At 45.2% G+C, this 24145-nt stretch overlaps 1 protein-coding gene across 4 annotated transcripts; it reads left to right on the top strand.

The window, feature by feature from the left end:
* Window positions 1–271: 271 nt before the first annotated feature.
* LOC142777194 (uncharacterized) lies at window positions 272–23803 on the top strand. Of its 4 annotated transcripts, XM_075881512.1 has the most exons (5): window positions 272–492; window positions 18382–18591; window positions 21179–21435; window positions 22162–22237; window positions 23419–23803. In XM_075881512.1, the coding sequence occupies exons 2-4, from the start codon at window positions 18588–18590 to the stop codon at window positions 22207–22209; spliced, it is 309 nt and encodes a 102-aa protein (XP_075737627.1). In that variant the 5' UTR covers window positions 272–492; window positions 18382–18587; the 3' UTR covers window positions 22210–22237; window positions 23419–23803. The 4 variants fall into 4 exon arrangements, 2 of the variants coding, with proteins under 2 accessions (XP_075737627.1, XP_075737628.1); XR_012887969.1 differs by lacking the exon at window positions 18382–18591; XM_075881513.1 differs by lacking the exons at window positions 22162–22237; window positions 23419–23803 and adding an exon at window positions 21544–21630.
* The last annotated feature ends 342 nt before the right edge of the window (window positions 23804–24145 follow it).

Here is a 24145-nt window from a genome sequence, read left to right as displayed (position 1 = left end):
GTCAGCATCCGAGCACCGTAATCACTACACCACCTCGGCTGACCATTTACGTCACAGTTACGCCAATAAAAGTAGGTGTGGTTGAACGGTCATCTCTTGTGCTGCCCCGCGGTGTGCTGGCCAATCTCCCCTCAGTTTGCGATGACAAAAAATGCAACACGTCATCATCCTTATTGACACAGCGATATCTAGTCATTCAAAAAAAAAATCAAAAGATTATGCGCCTGACTCCTGGCCCATCACCCTGAGCGAATAGGCAGGTGCCAACCATCATCATCACAACCATCGTGATCAACGCGCACGCGCAGTGAAAGCCTCGTGGCACGGACCTTCCTGTCGTTCGCTGGGCCTTCACGTCTCGTCAGAGGATACCAGTTCTTCCCGCGTCCACATCCTGCCACAGGTTCTCTAAAACACCCCGCTGATCTCGTCCAGTGGTGTATATACCGAGAAAGAGCCAAGCAAGGTTTCGGTTCGACGCCCGTTGCTCAGGTAGGCTTAACTGCATCTTCTTCTTCGAGACCTTGTGTTCGTAGGTGAAGGAGCCGTCGTCTCAGACGTCGCGCGTGCTCCCATGATAGCCATTGTCACGCCATTTAAGCTCAATTAAAATAATGGGCACCATCGCTAAACTCAGTTTCAACTTCAAACCACGCAGTCTTGGACGTTAGATAATACATTTTATTTCCGCAGCTGTCTGCAGGGAGTACGCGTAGCCTTGGAATTCAGCCACTACGAGCACTCGGATTCGTGATTGATTGATTGATATGTGGGGTTTAACGTCCCAAAACCACTATATGATTATGAGAGACGCCGTAGTGGAGGGCTCCGGAAATTTAGACCACCTGGGGTTCTTTAACGTGCACCCAAATCTGAGCACACGGGCCTACAACATCTCCGCCTCCATCGGAAATGCAGCCGCCGCAGCCGGGATTCGAACCCCCGCCCTGCGGGTCAGCAGCCGAGTACCTTAGCCACTAGACCACCGCGGCGGGGACGCGGATTCGTGCTTCAACTCCAACCAATAGGAGTATGGCCCCTCGGTCCAACAGCTCTTTGGCAGTCTGCTCGAAAAGTGACTGGATACCTTCCGGATTATGGTTTCCACCATGGCGATGCACGCTCAAGCTCGCGCCCTGTTCCAGACTCCGAGCCAACGCGCTGCCAGAGCCAACGTCTTTGATGCAAAGAATAAAGAAATATTTTTGCAATACTTTTGTAGCGATGTTGCACATGCCACAGCCACACGTCCTCTCCCTTTAAATCGAGCGGACGTGCATATGCACTCTCCGAAAATCATTTTTCGCTGCACCCAGCAAATAATTCAAGTATAGCGTCCTTAAGTATCGTCCTCAAGTAGCTCTGCAGAAAAGACGATGCAAGATATTGAAGAGGCAGGTGACTGATTCTGATCAATTAATTAAGAGAAATGTCGGATATGGCACAGACGAAGTCGTAGGATTATTAGTTCGGGTATTTGTGCTTGGGAGACAGAGAATGGAAGATATATACAAACCCTTACGCACCATATCGGCCTCGGGTCACCTCATGCGCGTGAATTGCAGGTTCTCACTGTTACTGCTAGGTCACGTTCAGATGCCGGACCGCATATAAATGGACATGCGCTTCACATGTGTACTTCACTTAAGTGGTGGATTGTTTCGCAAAGCCACAGAAGCATTCGTAGCTACAATACGTTGGCATTTCGGTTGACCCAGCATGGTAATGCGAGTATTGCACGTGTCTTCTTTCGTTTGGCTTGCGCATGCGTAAAGTTGTGTATGTTTCTTATTCGCATATTTCGTGGCCAACCTATAAAAGCCATACCTTGATTCTAAAAAAATACTAAACTACAAAATATTTGATGAACAATTCATAATAAGAAATGTGTCAAACACTGACATAAGCATCGCCAGCCGCCCGTGTTTTTACAAGGCGACTACTGTACAGAAAAAACGTCTAGTGCAATTGGCACGTTGAATGCGCTGATGCAAAAGCATCGAAATTATTTCAGTTTTGTATTCCGATACCCACACTACAATCTAGTGATGTTCCTTGAATTATAAAAGGTAAGAGACAAGCTCTGACAGCCCTGTGAAGTAGGGTGCACTTTGGAGACCAGACACACGAACAATCTGCATTGTCCACAGCATACATATACATTTTCTCTCTATTTCTCTCTTTCGGACTTGAGTAATCGTCGCATCTGTTTCACGCCTCATCTTGCTCACTTAGTTGATACAGTGTATTTCTTACTTAGGGGAAATCTCGGAGCACTTGGTATTCGATGGGGCCAGAACTGCAGTCGCGCACCGCAGCAACTCCTGCATGCGTAGACGCTTGAGGCGCGTGCATGGTGTTGAACCGCATCGTCTGCGGTGGCGGTGTGTGCTGGCCACATTGTCAGGCAGCCTGCTGACTTCATCGTTGCTGCAAAAACTAGGCCGCTGTTCTGGGGAGCTCTCCTCGTGGTGTCCGATTCGAGGACATGACCAATTCGACCTCCCCTGATTGGTTGGAGCGCGCCGTCTGTTTCCGGTGTTCCTTCCGCAACGTCAATTTGACGCCACGCAGTTTTCACAACTCTCGACAGCAATGAGAGACAGAATACGTTTCGGAACAACAAATGCTGCCCTAGGAGATTCGCAATTAGACGCACATCTTTGAGGCCGAGCATAAACTCTAATCATGTTAGCCTTTGAATTGATTTAACGCAGCCGCCTGCTTTACGCCCCTGAAAGATCTGTACGCATTCCCTGCATCGCTCTTCAAACATAAGAATACGTTCATACGCATGAGCAGACTTCTACAGTTCGTTTATTAAAGTCCTGTTACTCTACATTTTGTTCACGTAGTTTCTTTTAACGCTGGGATTGTGCTGGCTGGCTCGGTGCACCGGCGTAGTGAGGCGCGCCATGGCGTCTCGATTGGCCTTTTTTTTTGCGTAACGGAACGTGCTCCGGTGAATTAGACATGCCCAGGAATCGGACACCTCGAGAATAGCTCCCCTGTACTAAACGCTCGGGACGTATCGGACCTATCGGCCTTCATACGCGATAATGGGGTTCTAGAAACAGTATTTGACAGCATACAATGTTTGCTCTTTCAAAACGCCGTGGTACTGAGTCTGGTCACGTACATTCTTTGTGTTTGCGCCAAAGTACGCTCCGACGGGGAAGACTATAATGAGTGCGTACCGTGCGTGGTATTTATTTCACGCTTAAGAAAACTGAACCACTCTACAGTGACTGCCGTGCAGCTACGCTGGTTCAACACAATAAAACAAATGAGAACAAGTTCACAAATGCTGCAGGTTAAGCTAACTGCCTGAACGTGCGTCTTCACGATGACAGTTCATTACATGAGGTAGTACTCGTTCGCCGGCACCAGAGCGCACGCGTGAAGCTTTCAACTTCACTTGGTACCTGGTCATGTCCCGAGCGGCAGCAATGACGGCGCCAATTTAGGACTGCGCGAGCTCAATGCCACCTAGAGTAATATTTTCAGGCCTGCTCACTGCCACCGTGACGTCACTCGTTTTTTCCCGCGTGACCACACGTAAAGGAGGCTGTCAATCGATTGCCACCATCGTCTCCCGTTAATAGATAAAGCATTTGTGATGTGTTTTACAGGCTTAACAGCTTTTTTTGCCTACTTCGTAAAAGAAGGCGCTGGTTTAAGCAATGTATTACGCTTGAAGTCATTTCGAGATTTATCTCTGAGCCATTTTTTTACGAAAAAGTAAAAAATGCGCTATCGAACGTGTGATCGATCTATGAGAGCAAAGTTTGATGAACCACCAAAGGAACAAAGTAATTAGGAAAAAGTTTAATAATTTTTTTATTTACGCACACACTATCACTAGAACATCCAGAGAAAATGTTACTCCTCATTTGCGAAATTCCTGTAGTTTTATTTGTACTCTTTCGAACATCTGTCGTCATGGACATGAAGTTGTGGAGGAGAGTGTGTGCTGCTGCCACAAGTATGTTACTCAAACAATATCAGGGTGATGATTACTGCAAGAGGAAACAAAATCTTTCGTTTCATAAAAATATTTTGTGACCAGCACAAGACGCGGTGTTTCCTCGTTTGCTCTGGCCCCTTTCACAGTGGTGCGTAGTCGTTCATATAACTTAAGGCCTGGGAAAAATGTATGTACTTGGTATAGATAAGCCCCCGTGGGCGCTTCCACTGCACTGCCGGTTCTTGGATCAGTATATTTCGTAGTAGTTCTTGAACATTCTAGCTTGAAGTACAGCTCACACACCTGGAAACTAATTAGGAAAGCACTTTACGGCAATTTTGTACACGCATCTAAACTTCAAGAAAACATATTAGGCTAAGGTGGTGGCAAGACTGGCGCAAAATTGTAATACCGCAATAAAGTGGTTGGAACAGCGGTAAGAAAATGCTACGCACAAACTCGATGCACTGAACAATGCAACAGCATTCCTTCTATTTTTGTCGATCAAGTAAAGAGAGGTAATACAAGAAGCCCACGGTTATAATCACCAGTAGCAAAATGTTTACCGACCCTAAAGGAAAAACGCCTGCTCTCAAAATGTACTGCCACGGCTATACTTCCACGGGCATTTATCATTTTGTTTCCAGGGTTGACGCCAACAAGTGAGAAGTACACATGACACTTTTATTTTTGAAGAAGAACGAAACATGGTCGAGATGGTGCAATTGTAACGACTTCGAAACATGTAGTACGGGCCAACGAACCTTCACTTCAGAAAGGAAACTGATGTCGACATCAGCTTGACGAACAACACGCTGCCATGTCGTTCTCCGGTTGTCCTTAGGAAATGAGAACACATGCAACTTTGGTCCCTTTGCTGCGACAATCTGCCACGCAGGATAGCGCAACCATTCTAATTTGCAGCCCTACACATTTTGAATATCCAGTGCACAAAGCGCATCACATATTCATGCTGCATTTTACGGACACAGGAAAACACGGTCTACTCGAGTCGCCAACAAGCACACCAGCGTGCCATAAAAACGTTCATCAGGCTTGGAAATCTATGTTCTCTAGCGACGAGAGCAAGCGTCGGCATATATGTGCAGCGAAACACACCGGTCTAAACGGAGTGACGTCAGAGGCCGCCACAGAAACAGTGAGTAGGCCTGAAATTAATTAGGTGGCATTGGCTGGTCGTATCAGGGCCGCATGGCGATGCCACGTGCTATGAAATTTCCCTTAAGTAGGAAACAGACTACACAGTAAATTAAATGCGTGAAAGCAACTTCGGCTTATTCAAACATGACGCCAATGAAATAGCGGAAACGCAAAGGCGGGTGCACAAAAGGCAAGGGAGGCAACACAAGCGCACCATCAGTTGAGAGCCATTTTATGCGTATGGAGAAGGAAAACTGAATGCATAGCTCGAGGCTATAGAAATAATATTCACGAATATACTGGGATGTGAAAGAGAACATTTCGGGGAACTGAAGTTCATTCTTTCTTTGATAGACGCATAAAAATAGCATATTCCCCTACAAAAAATCAGCGAAGAAAAACGCATATGAAATAAATGAAGACTGGTGCTTGATGCTAAATATTTCGTCCTCCGTATTGCGTATGTTTCTAGTGTATTTATAGTTTTATTTTGTCGGTTAATGTCTACCTTCACCAGTTACCAGCCCGTTCAGTACTTGGTCTTGTATATAACAGGCATCCGAAAATAGCGGAAATTTAGACGTTTCGACTTCATTTTTTCTGCGCACGATTTGCCACGTTGCTTGGTGAGGTCTTAATGTGGGAACATGTGCTGTCGACGTTATTTTCATGCATGGACGTTAAGAAGCAGAATGTAGCCCGTTGAAACACCAAACTGTACACGTAATAGAAAATGCGACGTGCAGGCTAAACCGTTAACGTCACACCACGCAATTTCTGGTTACTTGTGTTCGCGACTGATACATCATTATATGGACTCGCATAAACGCATCGAGAAAAGTGAGATAGCAAACTTTAACGACAGTCACACTGCAAAACAAACGGAGGGAAGAATTCGCGGGGAGCATTTTGTATAAACTGAATGTAGCGATTCAGAGTAACGCAAACAGCTGTAGTTTTCTGGTACTATTATTAAAGTGCCACTTGGGACCATGCGGCATGTTGACAGAGAAAAGGTATATAACAAAACGCTATTCGCTCTTGGGTTGTGTACTCGGTGACCGTGGGTCACTTTGGTTACAAAAGACTACGCTTGCAGGGGTTGAGAGAGGAGAACAAGGAGGACGCAGACTCCAGGCCTCTTGTCAGCAGCGCTCTGTGCTCCGAAATGGACCAGGAGGACGCGTCGCGCCCAACAACCACGCACGAGATCGCATTTCTGGGAAGCCATGCGTTCATATTCCTCCGCACTCACTGAACTACCTGACTCAACACATGGTACAGGAGACGAAGCGGCATGGGGCTTGACAGATCGTCTCAAACTATGCCTCTCACACCAGTGAATTTACGCGTAGATGGTAGCGCTCCTTTCACAGAATAAATGCGAGAAAGTCGAACAGCTGCTGAACGCACATTTTTTCATTCATTCATGAATGTTTCTTTTTTGTCTGTGTTAACAAAATATTTACCGTCGAAAATGATCTTGGGATAGTGTCTTACTTTTCGTATATACGATTTCTAATTCGATGATCTCTCCTTTGTCTGAAACACCACTCCACAGGCAGAATGAGTCCGCAGATGTTTCGCAAGGGAGTCATGGTTTCGTAAGGAATCAAATGTTTTTAGTTTTCTAGATGGCACTCACATGGTTTACTCACATATTGCGATTAATGAAACTTTCTTTGGTTCAACTAAAAAGATTGCACCTGGTCTCAAGCACCTTTGTGAGGCACCCCATGTAGTCAGTATGTGTTGAAACAGAGTCGCAGATGAATATCTTTATATCGCAATCAGTGTGGAGATTTGCGTCAATTTCGAAGTCCTGACGACTCACCATCAAAAATAATTGCTATGCGAGATATTGGAAATGCTTTCGGTTGAGTTGACGCTTTGAGTGACATTTTTTTACACAACTACTTCCCATTCCAACCTCTTCAAACATTTTTACTCGCCCGAACCTTGGAGGACTAAATTTTGTGAAAGTGGCCTCCTGGTTGAGGTAACGTTGACATTCCTCTTTTAGAGGTATAATGATGCTCCTCTAGGTATGATCTTAAAAAAATTACTTCGTGCATGCGTTTGACCCACGTACACTTCGTCCTCTATCTACTTTTTCTGCTAATTATGCAAATTTGACTAAGTAACCTAACTAGGCAGTAAACATCTTTAGGTTTAGATGCAAGCAAACTGAGATCAAGCATTGGGTATGCTAATTAGACAGAGTTTTCTATTTAAGCTATAATTTATTTGTGGTAATTAGCCTCCTTGGTGCTGTTATTTTCAAGTGGATTCTAAATTGAATTCGCTCGATATGTGGCCAATTCTCATGATTTGCAATGTGATTATAAAAAGACTTCATGCATCGAGGGGGAACGCACGCACCCGTAATCAAGCGAGTACCAGCCGATTGCCGATGAGATTTTGTCACCGCCTTGCGTAATTCAAAGTAAGCAGCGAAAAAAAAATTTTATAGCGAAAACTGTTGCGAGATCAAAACACGGTCACGCGAGGCGCCGTATAGTTGTCCGCCGCCACTGGTGCCTGTACCCACATCGCAAAAAATTAGAAAAAAAGACCTAGTACCAATGTGATAGCGGGGCTCCGACCTGGGTCTGCTGAGTGCCCGCCCAGTATTCTATCACTGAGCTACGCCGGTGCTTGGGACTTGTTGGCAAACTTGCCTTAGGCAGGCTTGATGTCGGGAAAGCAATCGCGTTATTATGAGCAACAAAGCGTTTTACAACAACCAGGTGTCACATAATGCGAATAGTATAACGAGTGGGTCATCCAATGCTCCTACCCACTAAAGCTTGTTCTTGTTCACCTATTAACTGTAGTGCATAATCACTTGAGGCATAATTCCTCATTGTCGTCAGCCACTGCATGAACAATTGGCACGAAATTCCTTGCAAATGTTTAGCTGATACCACGCTTCTCAGAAGAATGGCAAAAAATAGCAAAGCGAATGCCGGCCGACTACCCAAATTTTTTTACTAATGCCGTAGTGGGTACAAGCAGGTGTTCTTGAAGCAGTTTTACCCCATGAGTGTTTAGAAAAGGCTATGAAAGGCCGCGACTTCAGGCAGTGACTGCGCTGCTCCTTCCGCGCAGACCTAGCGTTTTTTTTCCATTATATTCATTTTTGTTCCTTTGTTGTAGAAAACGTTCGCCTTCTCGCGACATAAATACAATAAAATAATAGCAAAGAATATGACACTGATCATGCATGGAAATTCCGAAAAAAGAACAAGCCACTGCGGGAAACACAAAGCATTTAATTCTAAACATATTCAAGTTTCAAAACACTTTTACCTCGAAAATAAGGTAGCACCCGTTTCATGCCAATCCCCTACAGTGGTTTGCACTGGTCACTAATAAATGAAAAACCAAACAACATACCAGAAGCTTTCGTCTTTTTCACTTTCAGTAGGGTTAGAGCAAGATAAGAATGAGTTCATTTTCAATCTTTTCCGTCACTAAGTTAATTAGTTTATTAAGCAAGGCACCGTTAGATTCATAGCCTATCCCTCTGGTTGCCCCAAGATTTTGAGAAACCACCGAACCAACGAACTAATGCAAACAGTGCTCCTCTTTTTTGCCGATGCATTATTCCACATGATATTTTGTTATTAGTTCTTTACGAAAAGCATTTTGTGTAAGCTGCAGCCTAATTTTATGTTGCTTCGACCATATATATTATTATCAATCAATAAATGTTACTGTTCCGTCTTACTAACGATGCACCCATATTCAGTATTCGACTTCGTATTCGAAAATAGCGTTTTCCAGTAGTTTGATGAAATTTCAATATTCTCACATCCTTGCTAGTAATTAGCGATCGGTGGAGTTTCACTCGCCAAAGTCACGATGAGATAAAGAGGCAGGCAGTAGGTGGTTGGGACTCCACGATAAAAGCGACTACCTGCTGCTCTGTTACGTGTACCTATAGATCTAAGTACACGGGTGTTCTTGTACTTCTATGCAATGAAAATGCATAGAAGTACATAGAAGCCGGACCACGTCCTCGAAATCAGCAGTGCGACGCCTTTCCTGCTTACTAGCCTGCACCTTGCCTGCTAAGGCCTCAGGCTTCCATGCTTCGAATGATACAGACTGGGTACTACCTCAGCTTAGCCAGGGTCAGCAGGGACGTGGAATCCCACGAGCCTGATTGCCCAGATTGTGGAGATTAATTCCGAGATTTAGAACATATGCTCTGGCGGTGTCCCTGGTTATGGCTTAACGATCGTCTTACCACAGAAGCAGAGTGGGAGGAAGTACTCAAGAGCTCCGACCTCGCCTCTAAGCTACGGGCCATCTAGAGGGCCAACGACGCGGCGGTCAGGCACCGCCTGCCCGTTCCGACGTGGAAGCTGCCCGAGATCGCTTCTACTCCATAAAGACACATTCCTAGTTTCCTCTCAAGATCTCAATGAAGTTCATTGTCTGCCTGTCTTTAAGAAGTAAAGGGCAGGATATCAAACTGTGAACTAGTCTGTATATAAATAATAAGTCATCGAAATTTCATCGGCAGTGAAGTGAGGGCAATGATAACAATCTGACAGTAATAGAACAAGTCATTTCCAGAGTCATTCCTAGCGAAACAATGATTGTAAATGCTTATAAATTTTTTCTTCATTCGCTCAATGGCGCGCCCGCCAGATTTGGCAATGACATTTCAGAACACAGATGCATGTTCAAGTTGAGGAAGATATATGGCGGTGTACAATTTGGGAAGGATGTAGGAGAACTGACTTGTCAAGAGATTATACAAACGCAGCCGAGAGAACGAAGGCCACGCATGACAGCATGCACGTTTAGTGTGAACAGATAAATTTAGCATGTTATCAAAAAGAAAACCAAGGTCACTGAATTCGTGAACCTTACATAACGATACGGTATTGACAGAGTACGGAAATGACACTGTGGATTTTTTGCGAGGTATACGCGTGAATTTTGTTTTTTGAGATATTCAGACAATGTTCATTGTTATCTATACAGAGAAAAAACAAAATTCTGACTACAGCAAGCGCCAGTCGTTAACTGAATAAATTTCCTTAAATAGCTGGATGTCATCAGCATGCAAGAGAAAATAATCATAATAATAATAATGACAATTGTGGTGGACGTCTGAGCCTTTCTGCTGCGGCGCGGCTCACATCAAGCAAAAACACGTCTTGCCAGATGAAAGGCTTTAATGGAACTGAAAAAAAAAGACAAGGGTGAGCGGGCGCTGCCACGAGGCCAAGCGTCAGCTCGTGAGGAGGCTCAATAATGATGATGACTGCTATTCTGCTGCAAGGGATGAATAAAGGAAGTCACAACAGTCTCCCGCGCTGACAGATGATGCTAGGTGGCTTTCAATTGGTAGAGTAGCTGCACAGGACGCTTCACAACAGTGCCGTTGGACAAGCGTAGAAAGCAAGTCTTCACGATGCCATGACGTCCACCGATCAGTTCTTCTATGCGAACCAAGGTCCACAGTTGCCTGGGACAATGTTTTTCTCCGAGTAGAACTACATTGCCTTCCTTCAATATGTGATTTATTTTTGCTTAGTTGAATGTGTAATTCCCGAGTTCATTGAAATACTCCTTTAACCAACGAGACCAGAAAGTTTGCAGATCCTCTTCTCTCTTGCTCCAAAGTTTCTTCAGTTGATCGCTGGTCGACTCGGTTTTTATTTTGAGGTCGCAAGGTGGTAGCGTTGTAAGTCTTCTTCCAACGAGAAAATCTGCTGGAGATATGGGGCACGGCTCATCCACATCATTGTACACATATGTTAAAGGCTGAGAATTTATTACTGCTTCCACTTCCGTTAGTAATGTGACCCACTCTGTCTGATTTACCAAACGTCGACCAAGCATTTTCTTCAAGCAGGTCTTAACAGAACGTACGAGTCTCTCGTAAAATACGCCCCACCAAGGAGAACTCGGGCAAATGAATATCCACTGAATCTTCGAGGAAGAGAAATATGCAAGTACATCAGGATGCCGAATTGTTCACCAAAGCTTCTCTAGATCTTTGGACGTTTTGACGAAGGTTCGGGCATTGTCGCTGTACATTGTGTGACAGAGGCCTCGACGTGATACGAATCTCCGAAGTGCACAAAGGAAAGCCACCGTCGTCAAATCTTCAACAAGTTCCAAGTGAACAGCTCTTGTTACAGCACAAGTGAAAAGAGCGATGTAAGAGCGCTGGTGAAGATGCCCTTTGATGTAAAGTGGACCCGCAAAATCTACTCCACTTACAAGAAACGGAGGCGTTTGTTTACAACGATCCTGGGGCATACAAGGTGAAACTCTTTCAACTGGGTTAGACTGTAGGCGTTGGCAGATGACACACCGTATTGTTTTTTTCACCAGCTGTTCTAATTGTGGAATCCAGTATTGTTCCCTTATTTGAGTCAGTCTGTCTCGTACTCCTCCGTGGAAAACTTTTTCGTGAGCATGATTGATGATTAAAGTAACGAGGTGACAGTCTTTCGGTAGGAGGATTGGATGGCGAGAACCGTACGAGTCATCCGTAATCTGAAATTTTCCTTGTACCCGAAGCAGCCCGTTGTTGTCGAGGAACAATCTTAATTGTCCAACTGGACCTTGGAAAGAAATAGGATTCTCGTTTGCGACGCAGTTGGCTTCAATACTAAAGTGAGCTCTCTGTTCTACGCGAATCAAGTAGCACTCCGCCTGTTGAATTTCTTCAGCAGACAGCTCCTCGAACCTATCACTTTCCTTCCTCAACTTTTCAACATAACGGAAAAGTCATGCCGTTACTCTTACAAGTTTTGTGAGGCTGCTGAATCGTTCGTTATCAATCAGCGTTGGCATCGATGTTCTCGTGTTAACAGCGTGGATATTGATTTCTGGCCCCGTCTCAGCTGCCTCGAGTTTTCCGTTTTCGAGGTCAAGGTTTCCCCTGAATTCAGGCCAAAATGAATGAGACATGGCAAGCCATCAAGGTCCATACCACCACAACTGTGATTTACTCAGTTTGTGTACAGTCAAGCCTCGAGTGAGCAAATCTGCAGGGTTTTGTTTTCCGAGACAAAATCGCCATCGAGAATATTCTGTCAAATTTCTGATCTCCTGCGTCCTGTTCCGTACGAATGCCTTCAAAGAAACGGGGTCCTTGTCAATCCAGCAAAGGGTAATCTGAGAATATGACCAAAATGTTACTTCACCAAAGCCCAGGTCGCAGTTCTTGATGATGTAGGCTTATAAGCGTGCTGCAAGTAAAGCTGGCATTAATTACAGCCTCGCCAAGGAAACCGTCTTTAACGGTGCATTTCTTGTTTTTGCCATTAATAGTATAGAGTAGACGGTACCACTTGAACGGACAGTAGGAAGGTAGGCTACAGCACCATATGCTGACTGACTAGCGTCGGAAAAGATGTGCAGTTCTGCCTTTTGATAAGCGCCTTCACTGCCCGCTGCGAGGAACCTGGGAATACTTAGCTCATGTAGCATGGTTACCTCCTTGCTCCAATTTTTCCAGACAGCTGACAGCTTCATTGGCATGGTGTCATCCCAGCCGAGGTTTTCCCTCCAGAGATCTTGTAGGAAGATCTTCGCCCTTACTATAAAATGTTGACAGAAACCCCAAAGGGTCTTAGATCCTTTCAACAGCTTGGAGCACAAAGCGTTTGGTAATTCGATGCTCCTCCATAAACTGTAGAATTTCCTGGGGCCTAAACGAAAAGGTATCCGTCTGTTTGTTCCAATAAAGTCCCAGGACTTTCAGAGGTCCAGAAGGTGAGCAAAGTGATTTTTTCGGAAGACGTGATTCCTTGTACAAAGACAGCAGATACAACAGGGTCGTTGCTGGCCTAATTACGAATGTTCATTGAAGCATCTTTGAAGATTTCAATTATCTCTTTATGCATTTGAATAGATTGTTCAAAGGTGTCAGCGCCAATAAGAAGATCATCCATATATATGAAGTCTTGCAATAGCCGGGCTGTCGAAGGAAAGCGATTTTTTTCGGACCTGAAGTGGTGCTTTGAGGTTGCAGTCAAAAGGAAAGGACTTGAAGTAGCTCCAAAGGGCACTCTCGTCATTCTCCAAACTTCTGTTTCCGGCAGTGCGCTGTCCACTTGAGGGGAAGTCTCGAACCACAAGAAGCGAAGTGCATCTCTGTCGTGTTCTTGCAGGCCAATTTGAAGGAACGCCTTCTCAACATCAGCATTCATTGCTATCTTGTAGCCTCGGAAACGAAGCAGTAGCGTCACTACGTCGGAATTAAGATTTTGGCCGACTTCCAGATTGTCGTTTAAGGACTTCATCCCGGATTCGTGAGACGAAGCGTCGAACACGATGCGTACCTTCGTAGTAGATCGGTCCTCTCGTATGACGGCTCGGTGTGGCATATAATACCGGAGTCCAATTGGTTGGTCTTCTTTTGAAGGTACTTTTTCAGCATATCCCTCTTCGAGGTACATCCGAATAGTTGCTTCGTATTGTTTTAAGGGCTCACTGTCTTTGTGAAGCTTCTTCGTCAAACTGTGCAGACGTTTGAGTGCAACTGCGTAGTTTTCATCCATCTCAAGCCTTTCCTTCCACGGTAGCGCCACTTCATATCGATTGTTTTTCTTATTGATGTTCTCAAAATTTGCCAGCACCGATTCAGCGACCGTCGTTTCTTCATTTTTGGCCTGGGTACCGGTGCTTTCTATATCCCAGAAACGAGTAAAAAGTTTCGAGATATCTTGCTCGGTCACTGTGGATCGTAGGACTGCAATACTGGCACTCTGTGCAACATCGGCTGTAGTAGACAATGGTCCTTGCACAGCCCATCCCAGTTTCGTCTTCACAGCTTTCAACATTTCGAACACAGGCTTCACAATACCCGTTACTATATCCCAATAATAGTCTGATCCAATAAGGACCGCAATCTGTTTGTCTTCTACTCCTTGTAAAGAGAGAGCTCGCGTATCCAAGTGCATCTTGTTAATTTCGCTTATAACGTTTTCTTCTGGTACCGGAATACATTCAGTGCACATCGTGTCCACCACCAGCGCCTCTATTGAAATTGGAAGCTTCTGGTTCGCAGGCAGAATCGATACACGTACCTTCTTCATGGTTTTCCGTATGTTATCACCCCCGAACACACAGATGGTTAACGTTTCCTCTTCAATTAGTTCGCATCCAAGTCTTTCATAAGCTTTGGTTGTAATGAAGCTTCGCTGACTTCCGCCATCAAAAAGGACTCGGTAGCGACCGGATGACTTGATGCCCAATACGGTGGCTGTCAGACTCTGGAGCATTATGACTGACCTTGCCTGCTTGGACACCAGATTGACCGATGCAGATATCGCCTTCTTGTCGTTTTTGATGTCATCGGATGCGCAAACAGATGTTGCGTGCCTTCTTGCGCACTTGCCGCATTTTAACCGGCTTCTGCAATCTTTTGCCATGTGGCCCTGCTTTAGGCAACGGAAGCATCGTCCAGCTTTGATGAGCATCTCCCTTTTTTTGAGAAGTCGATATTCTTCGTATCACAGACTTCGGCCGGATGCTTTTCAGACCGGCAGAATAGGCATTGTTGTGGACTTTTTGTTGAACTTTGTAGAACAGCTGTCGTGGAAACGTCACGTGGATGACTGTGTTTTAGTCATCCCTTATCTGGGGCTCGACGAGTTTCTGTTACATCTTGTTCAGGTACAGCTTCCCGACAAGTGAGTTGAAGTTCGAAGAATTCCAGAAGCATTCGAAGATCGTTATCTTGTGGAACCGTTACACGAATTGAATTGCCTTGCGTATACGAAGAGGATGCAGCCGACCAGGATGCCTTGTGCATCTCGTGAAAACGCAGCACCATGTCCGCCGGTAGAACTCTTAGCAGGATTTCCCGAAGCATGGAGCAATAAGTTGTCGAGTTTGTGCGAAGCGCCTTGAGGCTTCGAATATGAACCTGTACCTTGTCGTAAAGTTGCCTCAGCTTCCGAACGTCTGCTGACGACGACACCGGCTTTAGATCCAGCAAACCTAGCAAGTGGTCGTGCACTATGATCTGTTCATCTCCGAAATGCTTCTTTAAAATTTCGATAGCGTTTTTATAGCACTCTTCGGTAGCTTGTAATCGTGGTATGACCGACGCGGCCTCTCCGGTAACCAAACTGTTAAAGTAGTTGAACTTGTCAGCTGTGCTTAACTCGCTGTTCTTGTGGACTGCTGATGTAAGCTGCGTCCAAAACCTCGGCCATAGTCTGCGGTTACCATCAAATTTTACGAGTTCTAGTTGGGGAAGCTTGCTTTTGCCACATGATAACGGGTGAACGTTCGTAAGTTGTGGGGCTGGAGGAGCCAGACATTCCTTCAGCTTGACTCGTAGATTCGCTGTGAGAGTAACAACCTTGTCGCGGTATTCTCCTGCGTCTAACGTCTCACTGTCCAACAGGTCGTCTGGCGTCTCCTCAAATATTGCCTCATCCACTTTCTCTATCTGACCATAAAATGAGCTTATTCGGTCGAGGAATACACTTACTGCTGCTGCCGTGACGGCTTGATTTCCTCGCAATTGGTCTTCCGCCTCGGACAACAGGACATCCAGCTGGGACCGCAGGCTGTGGCGTCGTCTAAGATGTCGTTCCATTCTGCCGCCAGCAGTCGATGTATCTCGCCAAGATCGCAGGCACCGTCTTCCTAGGTGTTGCGGCCCCTAACGTCGATGATCTTGGCGTCGTCAAAGGTCCCGGGTTTCGACACCATGTGGTGGACCTCTGAGCCTTTCTGCTGCGGCGCGGCTCACATCAAGCAAAACACGTCTTGCCAGATGAAAGGCTTTATTGGAACTGCAAAAAGAAAAAGACAAGGGTGAGCGGGCGCTGCCACGAGGCCAAGCGTCAGCTCGTGAGGAGGCTCAATAATGATGATGACTGCTATTCTGCTGCAAGGGATGAATAAAGGAAGTCACAACAACAATAATAGTATACGGTGTTTTACTTTCCAACACAAAAATATGATTGAGAGACGCCGTACTAGAAGACTCCAGAAGTTTTAACATTGTGGCGTTCGTTGACGTTCACTGACTTCGCGCAGTATACACATCTCTGCCCTTTCGCCTCCATCGATATGCGACCACCGAAGCCGGGATCGAACTCACGACCTTTGGGTCAGCAGCCGAGCACCGTAACTGCTGCACAACCGCGGCGGATCATTTACGTCACAGTTACACCAGTAGAAGTGGGTGTGGATGATCGCTCATCTCTTTTGCTGACCGACTTTGATGCTGACTTTGATGCCGACTTTGACGACGACGACGACATTATTCTGATTGACACAGTCACATCAAGTAGATTAAAAATCGCAGCATATCCACGCAGTGAATGATGATTAGTGGGGCGAAGCGCTGGAAGATTTCATGGCTAAACCGTGAACCATCCGCTAATATCGCCCCCGACATCCTCAAAGACGTGAAAAACGTTGTATTGTTTATACAAGAAATTTTATTATTCGTAAGTGCTAGACGTCAATATAATGGTTTTATGGTCGGTGAATATAGGTGGTCACGCACAAAGAAGGAATGTACACAGTGGGATAATCTATGGTCCTTTAACGTGCACCTGGATAGAAGTACACGGCCATCTTGCATTTTATATTGGCTACTTCTCAACGGTAATTTCTTTATAGTCCATTAAATGGTGGATCGCTGATGGGGCGTAGTGGGATGTTTGTAAGGACGAAGTAGTGGGCAGTTGGCAAAGGTGGAACTATAGGCGGTCACATACATGCATGCATACATACATACAAGGGATGGACAGACGTCTTTAGGAGCTTATCCCCTAAAATTTTTTCGTAATATTATATGCCTCATTATAGGTCGATTTGCCAAGGCGAGTATGTAAGTGCCAACACTTCAGTATCGTAATCATCACCATCATGATCAACGTGCTCGCGCAGTGAAAGCCTCGTGGCACGGACCTTCCCCACATTCGTTAAGAAATCGCGTCTGGTCTGGGGATGCCAGTTCTTCAGGTTTGCCATAAGCGTCACGTTCTGCATAAGGCTGTTTGCGACTGCCCGACGATCTTGACCACTGGTCTACGCCAAGGAAGAGACATGCAAGGTGTCGGTTCCAAGCCAGTTTCTCCTGTAAGCCTAACTCTATCTTGTTCTGCGTGACCATGTATTTGTAGGCGCAGGGGCCATAGTCTCTTGGCAGTGGTTACAGTCCATCAGTACCATATTCAAACTCCCTCCAACTCTTCACTAGCAGTGAAATGGCACAGTAGAACGCGTACTGTGTTATCATCGGGTAGTGATTACGCAGCACTCCGGGTCTCCGTCAGTCCTCCATGTGTTTCACCCTCCCATGCAGGAAACCCTTCTTTTTCCTTTTCTTTTTTATCCATTCATTCTCACTATGAAAACCTACTGCTATTTGTCATGGCCATAACAAACGCAACCGAAGTCTGTGCACCCAACAGAATCAGTGGCAAACTTTTACACGTGATTGAAGTGCCGTGGTACATTGTCTTATTTAAGCCCCTGCTAATGCTGTACGTTTCAGGATCTTGCATCACCATAAAACTGATCAGGTGGCACAAAACGGCTTAATAATAAAACAAGAGATAACTATATCGAATGTAGTTTTCTGTCTAGTTCATACGGCGTAATGCATTCAAAGCAATGAGCTCAAAAGTTTGGAGGTGGCATGACTAGCCACTTTATCTGTTTGCATTTTCCTTTGCTTGGATTTTTCTGACACATCTGGGCACTCAGTTGCGGCAACACAAAGCGTCAGGCAATTTTAGAAGCCTATTGTTTTAAACTGGGTTCACTTTAAACATCAACACCCAAAGCCACTTTCTCGCACCCCTTAACGTAACGCTTTAGAACATAAAGCTTTATTCGCTTGCTTGCTATACTCTACAGACTTCATTGTGGCACACTAACGGCCCTCACAGTTTTGGTCTCATCCTACTTATAAATACCGTTTCACCAATAAGTAGGGGCTCAGGTTTGTCACTACTATGTGTTGCCTCGGTTAAGCTTTGAGCGACGATAAGTGCAATACGTGCAGCTGCGGTGGTTGCATTTCCGATGGAGACGAAAGTGCTGAAGGCCCGTGTGCTCAGAGTTGGGTGCAGACTAAAGAACCTCAAATAGCCGAAATTTCCGGAGCCCTCTCCTTCATCGTCTCTCATATCCATATGGTGGTTTCGGGAAGTTAAACCTCACGTATCAATCAGTCGATCAATCAAATTATCAATCGATCAATCAATCAATCAATCAATTATGTACAATATGTGCAGGGCCGATGTCTGAAACCTCGGGCACAGCTTGCATCACCGCGGACTTGCTCTCCGTGCGGTATCCTGATAAGTCGGCTCAAGCACCGCTGCAGTTAAACATGCTGCGCAAGAAGTAGCACAAAGAAGGCTACTCGAACATCGGCACGATATTCTTCAGTATATTTTTGTGGGTCTGGACAAAGCGGGGTGCTCAGAGTGGCTGCAACATGGGTAAGCACGCGCTAATAATTGCCGTTTTGCACGGACTGTGCCAAACATAACTAGAGTTATTGGGACGTTGTCCTCGAGTTGGTTTTGTAACCAGAGGCACTTTGACAGAGTAGAGCGGTGAACGTGTTTCACCGAAACTGGTCCGTTGCTAAGCAGTCACTCGCATATGGGAATCGAGGAACTCAGAACATATCTCGCGAAATCACGCGAAAGTGCTAATGTCGGCATAACGGATCTTCTCGGAATGCACCTCTGGACACTCAGCCATTTGACGTTGCATGATTACGGTTCGTTCACACCTGCGACTAATAAAAGTGATGTGACCAATTTATGCGCAATGTTACTGCTCCCGAAAAACCGCTTTGGTTGCGTAGCGACTGCTTTGGCTCATTTCCTCGCTGCTTCTTTTTTCAGTCGAGGGAGAGCAAACATCTGTCTGCTGGAATCACTTTTCCGTTGCCTGCCGCAGGTGTGGATGGTCTTTCAGTTGTCTGAAGGGCGTCGGTGAATCACAGGGCTTCATTTATTCAGAGGGGAGCACTTTGAGTGGTCGATCTGTCATGTGCGATAGGTAGTTTGTACGTAGTTCCACCGCCCCACCAATACATGTGATCAGCAATAGGAAAGAAATTAATGATGATGATATCTGGTGTCTAGTGTTCGAAAACAACAATAATATAATCAGGGATGCCGTAATACAGGTTACGGAAGTTTTGACCATCTGATGGCTTTTAACGTTCACTGATTTTGCACAGTAGACGGGCCTTTAGCATTTCACCTCCATCGAAGTGCAACCACCGCTGTTGGCATCGAAAACACCACCTTTAAATCGGCAGCTGAGTCCCGTAACAGCTACGCCACCATGGCAGACAAACGTACTCGCTATGAAAGGGGTAATTTTCTCTGCTTCATGGGACTGCCTGAAAATAGCTGTACGGTGAAGGACCCCACTAGCAATTAAAATTGATTTCCCGTTTCACCTGTGCTCTGATTTTCCAGGTGATGGGGGAATGGTAGGAGAATTTTTGCAGACATGGAAACCCATGGGATTTCACAAAATCAACCAAACACCAAACTCTCGTTTGCTCGTCACAATCAACTGGTTGGCAACACAAAGTTAACTGTTGCCACGCACACCATGTCAGTGGTTTGATACCTGGACAAGGCAGCCACATTTCTAGGAATTCAAGAGCGCACCCTGTGCATAAAATGGAACCCATGCTTTTCATAGTGGAGCTCGTCCACCAAGGTGACCTTGACAACAGTCCTTTCGGAGCTAACACGATTGATATGAAGAAAGCGTTTACCGTAAGCGACACTCATAGCACCAAGCCTCTGAAGGTATAGGTCAGGACATTGCGAGCTGTAATTTGCTTTTCTCATCTCACTGAACAGCTGTAAAGCAAGTGGAAACGCTGACAAATTGAGAGAAATAGTGCAAACTGCGAGCAAAGATTAGTCGCACGTGCTGAAAGTGTTCTGTAGAAGCTAAAACGATTGCCTAGAATAAGTAACGTGTGTACTTTCATTGCAATGTGTAGGTCAAGGCTAATCATTGCAAGTTTTTAACACTACCCCTTCGTATTCATGCAAGGAGTCTTGGCCCTCATTCCATAATCTAATTAATTAACAAGAGGGCAGCAGCCTGTTGTCTTCATACTACCAAATTTTCTCTGTTTTTTTTTTCTTTTTGCAGCTGTACAACACTACCCGCCTCTTTGTGGTTACATACTAAAAAAATCGTGGTGGCGAGCCACTCCCTTAGTGTTCATCTCATACAGCGTGTATACTACGGGTCCAGTGGTCCTCCGAGTGAATTTTCAAAGGCACTCACTGTGGTGAGGAGCGCCTTCAGCTTGAAGGGATACTGAAGTAATAAAATGAAACATTAGCTTCGAAGACTATACTTTAAGAGATTTGGTACTAGAAAAGAAACTAAAGATAAAAATATTGTTTCTATCTTTTGCGCCAAAATCTATACAAAGGACGTCACATGTTAAAAAGTGTATTTGTCGTATTATGGCTCCATTGGCTCAAAACAATTTGCTCAAACTCTATATGTTATGGCTAAGTCCTCCTAAGGGTACACTTTTTGTTTAATTTATTCGAAACTACGTAGACTCTGGTCGGTGCCGTCAAAACGTCAAACGCTACAGCAAATAGTGCAGTAACTTCAAGGTGGCCGCAGCATCCACGTTTCAATTTGGTGCGTCTTGTCGATAGCAAGCGTCTTCTCACCGCTGGCACAGTGTTTTTTGTATCATGACAGAGTAGTATATTATAAAGAGAAGTGCTTTCGCTCATTAGGGTATCTTTAACCACTGTGGAATGCAGTCGTGGGGCAACAGGTATTGACACACTAGCTTCGAACCATACATGTACGATAATGCAGCATTGCATTCGGCAATGCCGGACTGCCACTGTTATTCGGCACAAGCTGTGTGATTCTCAGATGGCACGTGCGTTTCCGTGATAACCATTGCACGTCATTTACGTGCAGTTAAAGTAACGGGCGACTTCACTGAACCTAATTTAATTCTAAAACCCCGCAGGCTTGGAGGAAAGGTAATCAAACTTATTTTCGCAGCTGTCTCTCGGAAATACGCCGTCACCTTAGACTTCAGCCACCACAAGTACGCGGATCCATGTTTCCCCTTACGAGTGCGGCAACTGGTCGCAAGGGCAGTTCCAGACTGTGCTCGAAGTGCTACTGGATACATTTTAGAGGGTCATGACTGGCATAGCCATGCAAAGCAAGCACCCGCCCGCACCCACAATCCGAGCCAACGTTCTTCCAGGACCGACACCAGCTGGATGGCGGTCTTGGACAGCAAGGAAATAGAGGTATATTTGCAATGCTTCTTCAATGGTGTTGCACATGACTGCTTCAAAATAGCTTTTTGTGGTGCACCAGCAATTCACCTATGTTGCGTCCTTCTACAATGTTTGCAGAAATAGCGACGCAATTAACGACGGGGTGGTGGCCTATTGTTATCAGTGAATAAAGAGAAATGCCGGATGTCACATCGACGAATAGGTAGGATGTTGGTTAAGGCTATTGGAGATAATTAGCGCAAACAAAAAAGCTTGGACATTCATTGTAGAGATTGGAAGAGACAAACATTCTACGCAACATATTGGCTCGTGCTTACCTCGTGTGGGCAAATTTCAGGTTCCCACAGTTAGTGATAGGCTGCCCTGAGGCGTTCAGGGCGGATCACGTTCAGCTGATATACCGCATATAATTGTACATGCGCTCCGGATGTGAACTTCGCTTAAGTTGTAGACTGTGTCACGTACAGCACCCCAGGAGGCATATTAGTAACAATACGTTGACATTAAGGTCGACCTTGGTAATGCGAGTATGCTACGTGCCTTCTGTCGTTTTGCTTGCGTTTGCGTAAGCCTGTGTTTGTTTCTTACTCGGCAAGTTTAGTGGTCAACCTTGAAGGAAGGCATAATTAGATTCTGAAAAATAAAAAGTAATATATTTTAATAACAACAATTTAAAACAATAAATGTTATAAACACTCACGTAAGCATCACTGACTGTTTTGTCTTTTTTAACAGGTTACTGGTGTACAGAAAAACTCCTGGTGGAGTGGGCACGTTAAATAAGCCACTGATGGCATCGAGATTAATGAAGGTATGGTACTCTAATACTGATAATGTTCCGTGAATGACTAGAATGAACAGACATGCTCTGACACCGCTGTAAAGTCGAGTGCACTCTAGTGAGCACTCATCAGTGCTTTTGGAGAGCAGACTCTGCCGAATTCTCGCATGAGTTAACATCGCATATGTAGCGCGCCTCTCCTTGCTCACTCTGTTGGTTCGAGGTAACTTGACAACTTGTGCCTGTTGCTACGTGAAGACAGCGGAATAGTGCAAATGTAAAACGAGGGTACACAGAAGGTAAGGAAAGCAACACATTTTCCGTATAAAATACAATTTGCTCTTGTTTCGTGCACATGGCAAAGGACAACTGGAATGCATGGTGCTAGACCAATAGCGATTGAAGTCACAAATATACTGGACTTTGAAGAGCACATTTCGATGAAGTGAACTTTTCGTATGGTAGACTCATAAAAATGGGATTACATCTTACGAAAAAATAGTGACGACAGACACACAAAAGAAGTGTAGGCTGGTGCGTTCCACTCATCCTTTCGTCCTATATATACATACTTCGTATGTTTTTTGTGTTTATTAGGTTTCATTTGATGAATTATTGTATTAATTGACCATCTACCAGCTCGCTCATTTTGTGAATCACCCACATGGAGAAACAACAAAAACGTGAAAATATTCATTTTGTTTTTTGTGCGTGCCTTTTCAGCCTCATGTCGTTGGCTGAGGTCTTAAATTAGGACCACTTGCTGTCGCCACAATTCTCATGCGGGGCTGTCGTGACCGTTCAGCAAAGCCCGCCGGAAAGTAAAACTGTGTACATAATAGTAGATATGAAGTCCTAGCAAAACCTTAACATCAAGTCGCCCGAGATTCGGTTACTTGTGTTCGCGACTGATGCGTCATTATATCGGATTGCAGGAACACACCGAGAAAAGTGAGATGGCGAACATTGAGGACACGCGCACTGCCGAAAAATAGAAGCGAACAATTGATGGGGAGCATTCATTATAAATTGAATGTGACGATTAATAGGAACGCAATGAGCTGTAATTTCCTGCTACCCAAATAGAAGTGCAGCTTGTGCCTATGCAGTAAGTTCAGAGAGAAAGAAAAAAACGAAATGTGATTCGCTCCCGCGTTGTGTACTCTCCAACCATTGCTCCATTCAGTTATGACACAAGGCTATGCTTGCAGGAGCTACGAGAGAGCAAGGATGACGGAGACTCCAGACCTCTTGTCAGCAGCCTATGGTGCTCCGGAACGGACAAGGAGGAAGCATCGCGCCGAGCAATCACGCATGAGGTCGTGTTGTTGGACGGACACATGTTGAATTCCTCAGCACCTCATGAACTACTTCTCGACAAAGATGATGCAGGCGACGGAGCGGGACAAGGCTTGGCAGATGGCCTTGAACTGTCCCACTCATCGCCAGCGAGAATACGCATGGTTTCTATAGGCGCTGCTTTCGCATAATGGACGTGTCCGTTGCAAACACGTGCCAAAAACGCATTTTTTACCTCATTCCTGAAGCATAATTTCTGTCTATTTCTACGAAAATAATAATCATTGATGAAGGCGATCTGGGGATATTTCTTCAATTTTCGTATATACGATTTTTCATTCGATGATCACGCCTTTTAGATCAGGGGTCTTAAAAACCCATCCTAAATGCAGCCTACGGATGTTTGAATAGCTGGCAACGGCATGCAGAGTGTTCGCTATAGTTTTCTAGATCGCGCTCGCGTTATCTACTCACATATCGCAGTTAATGAAAACTTTGTTGGGGTAAGCTGTAGAGACGGAACGGGCTTTGAGAACATTTGTGAGGTGCCCCATGTGGTGAGTATGTGTTGAAACGTAATTGCGCTCCGATGTCTCTAAATCACAATCGGCGTGCAGAGTTGCGCTAATCTGAAGGCTT

Source organism: Rhipicephalus microplus, chromosome X, assembly GCF_043290135.1.
Source record: "Rhipicephalus microplus isolate Deutch F79 chromosome X, USDA_Rmic, whole genome shotgun sequence".
NCBI lineage: Eukaryota > Metazoa > Arthropoda > Arachnida > Ixodida > Ixodidae > Rhipicephalus > Rhipicephalus microplus.
This window is presented reverse-complemented; position numbering and strand designations above follow the sequence as displayed.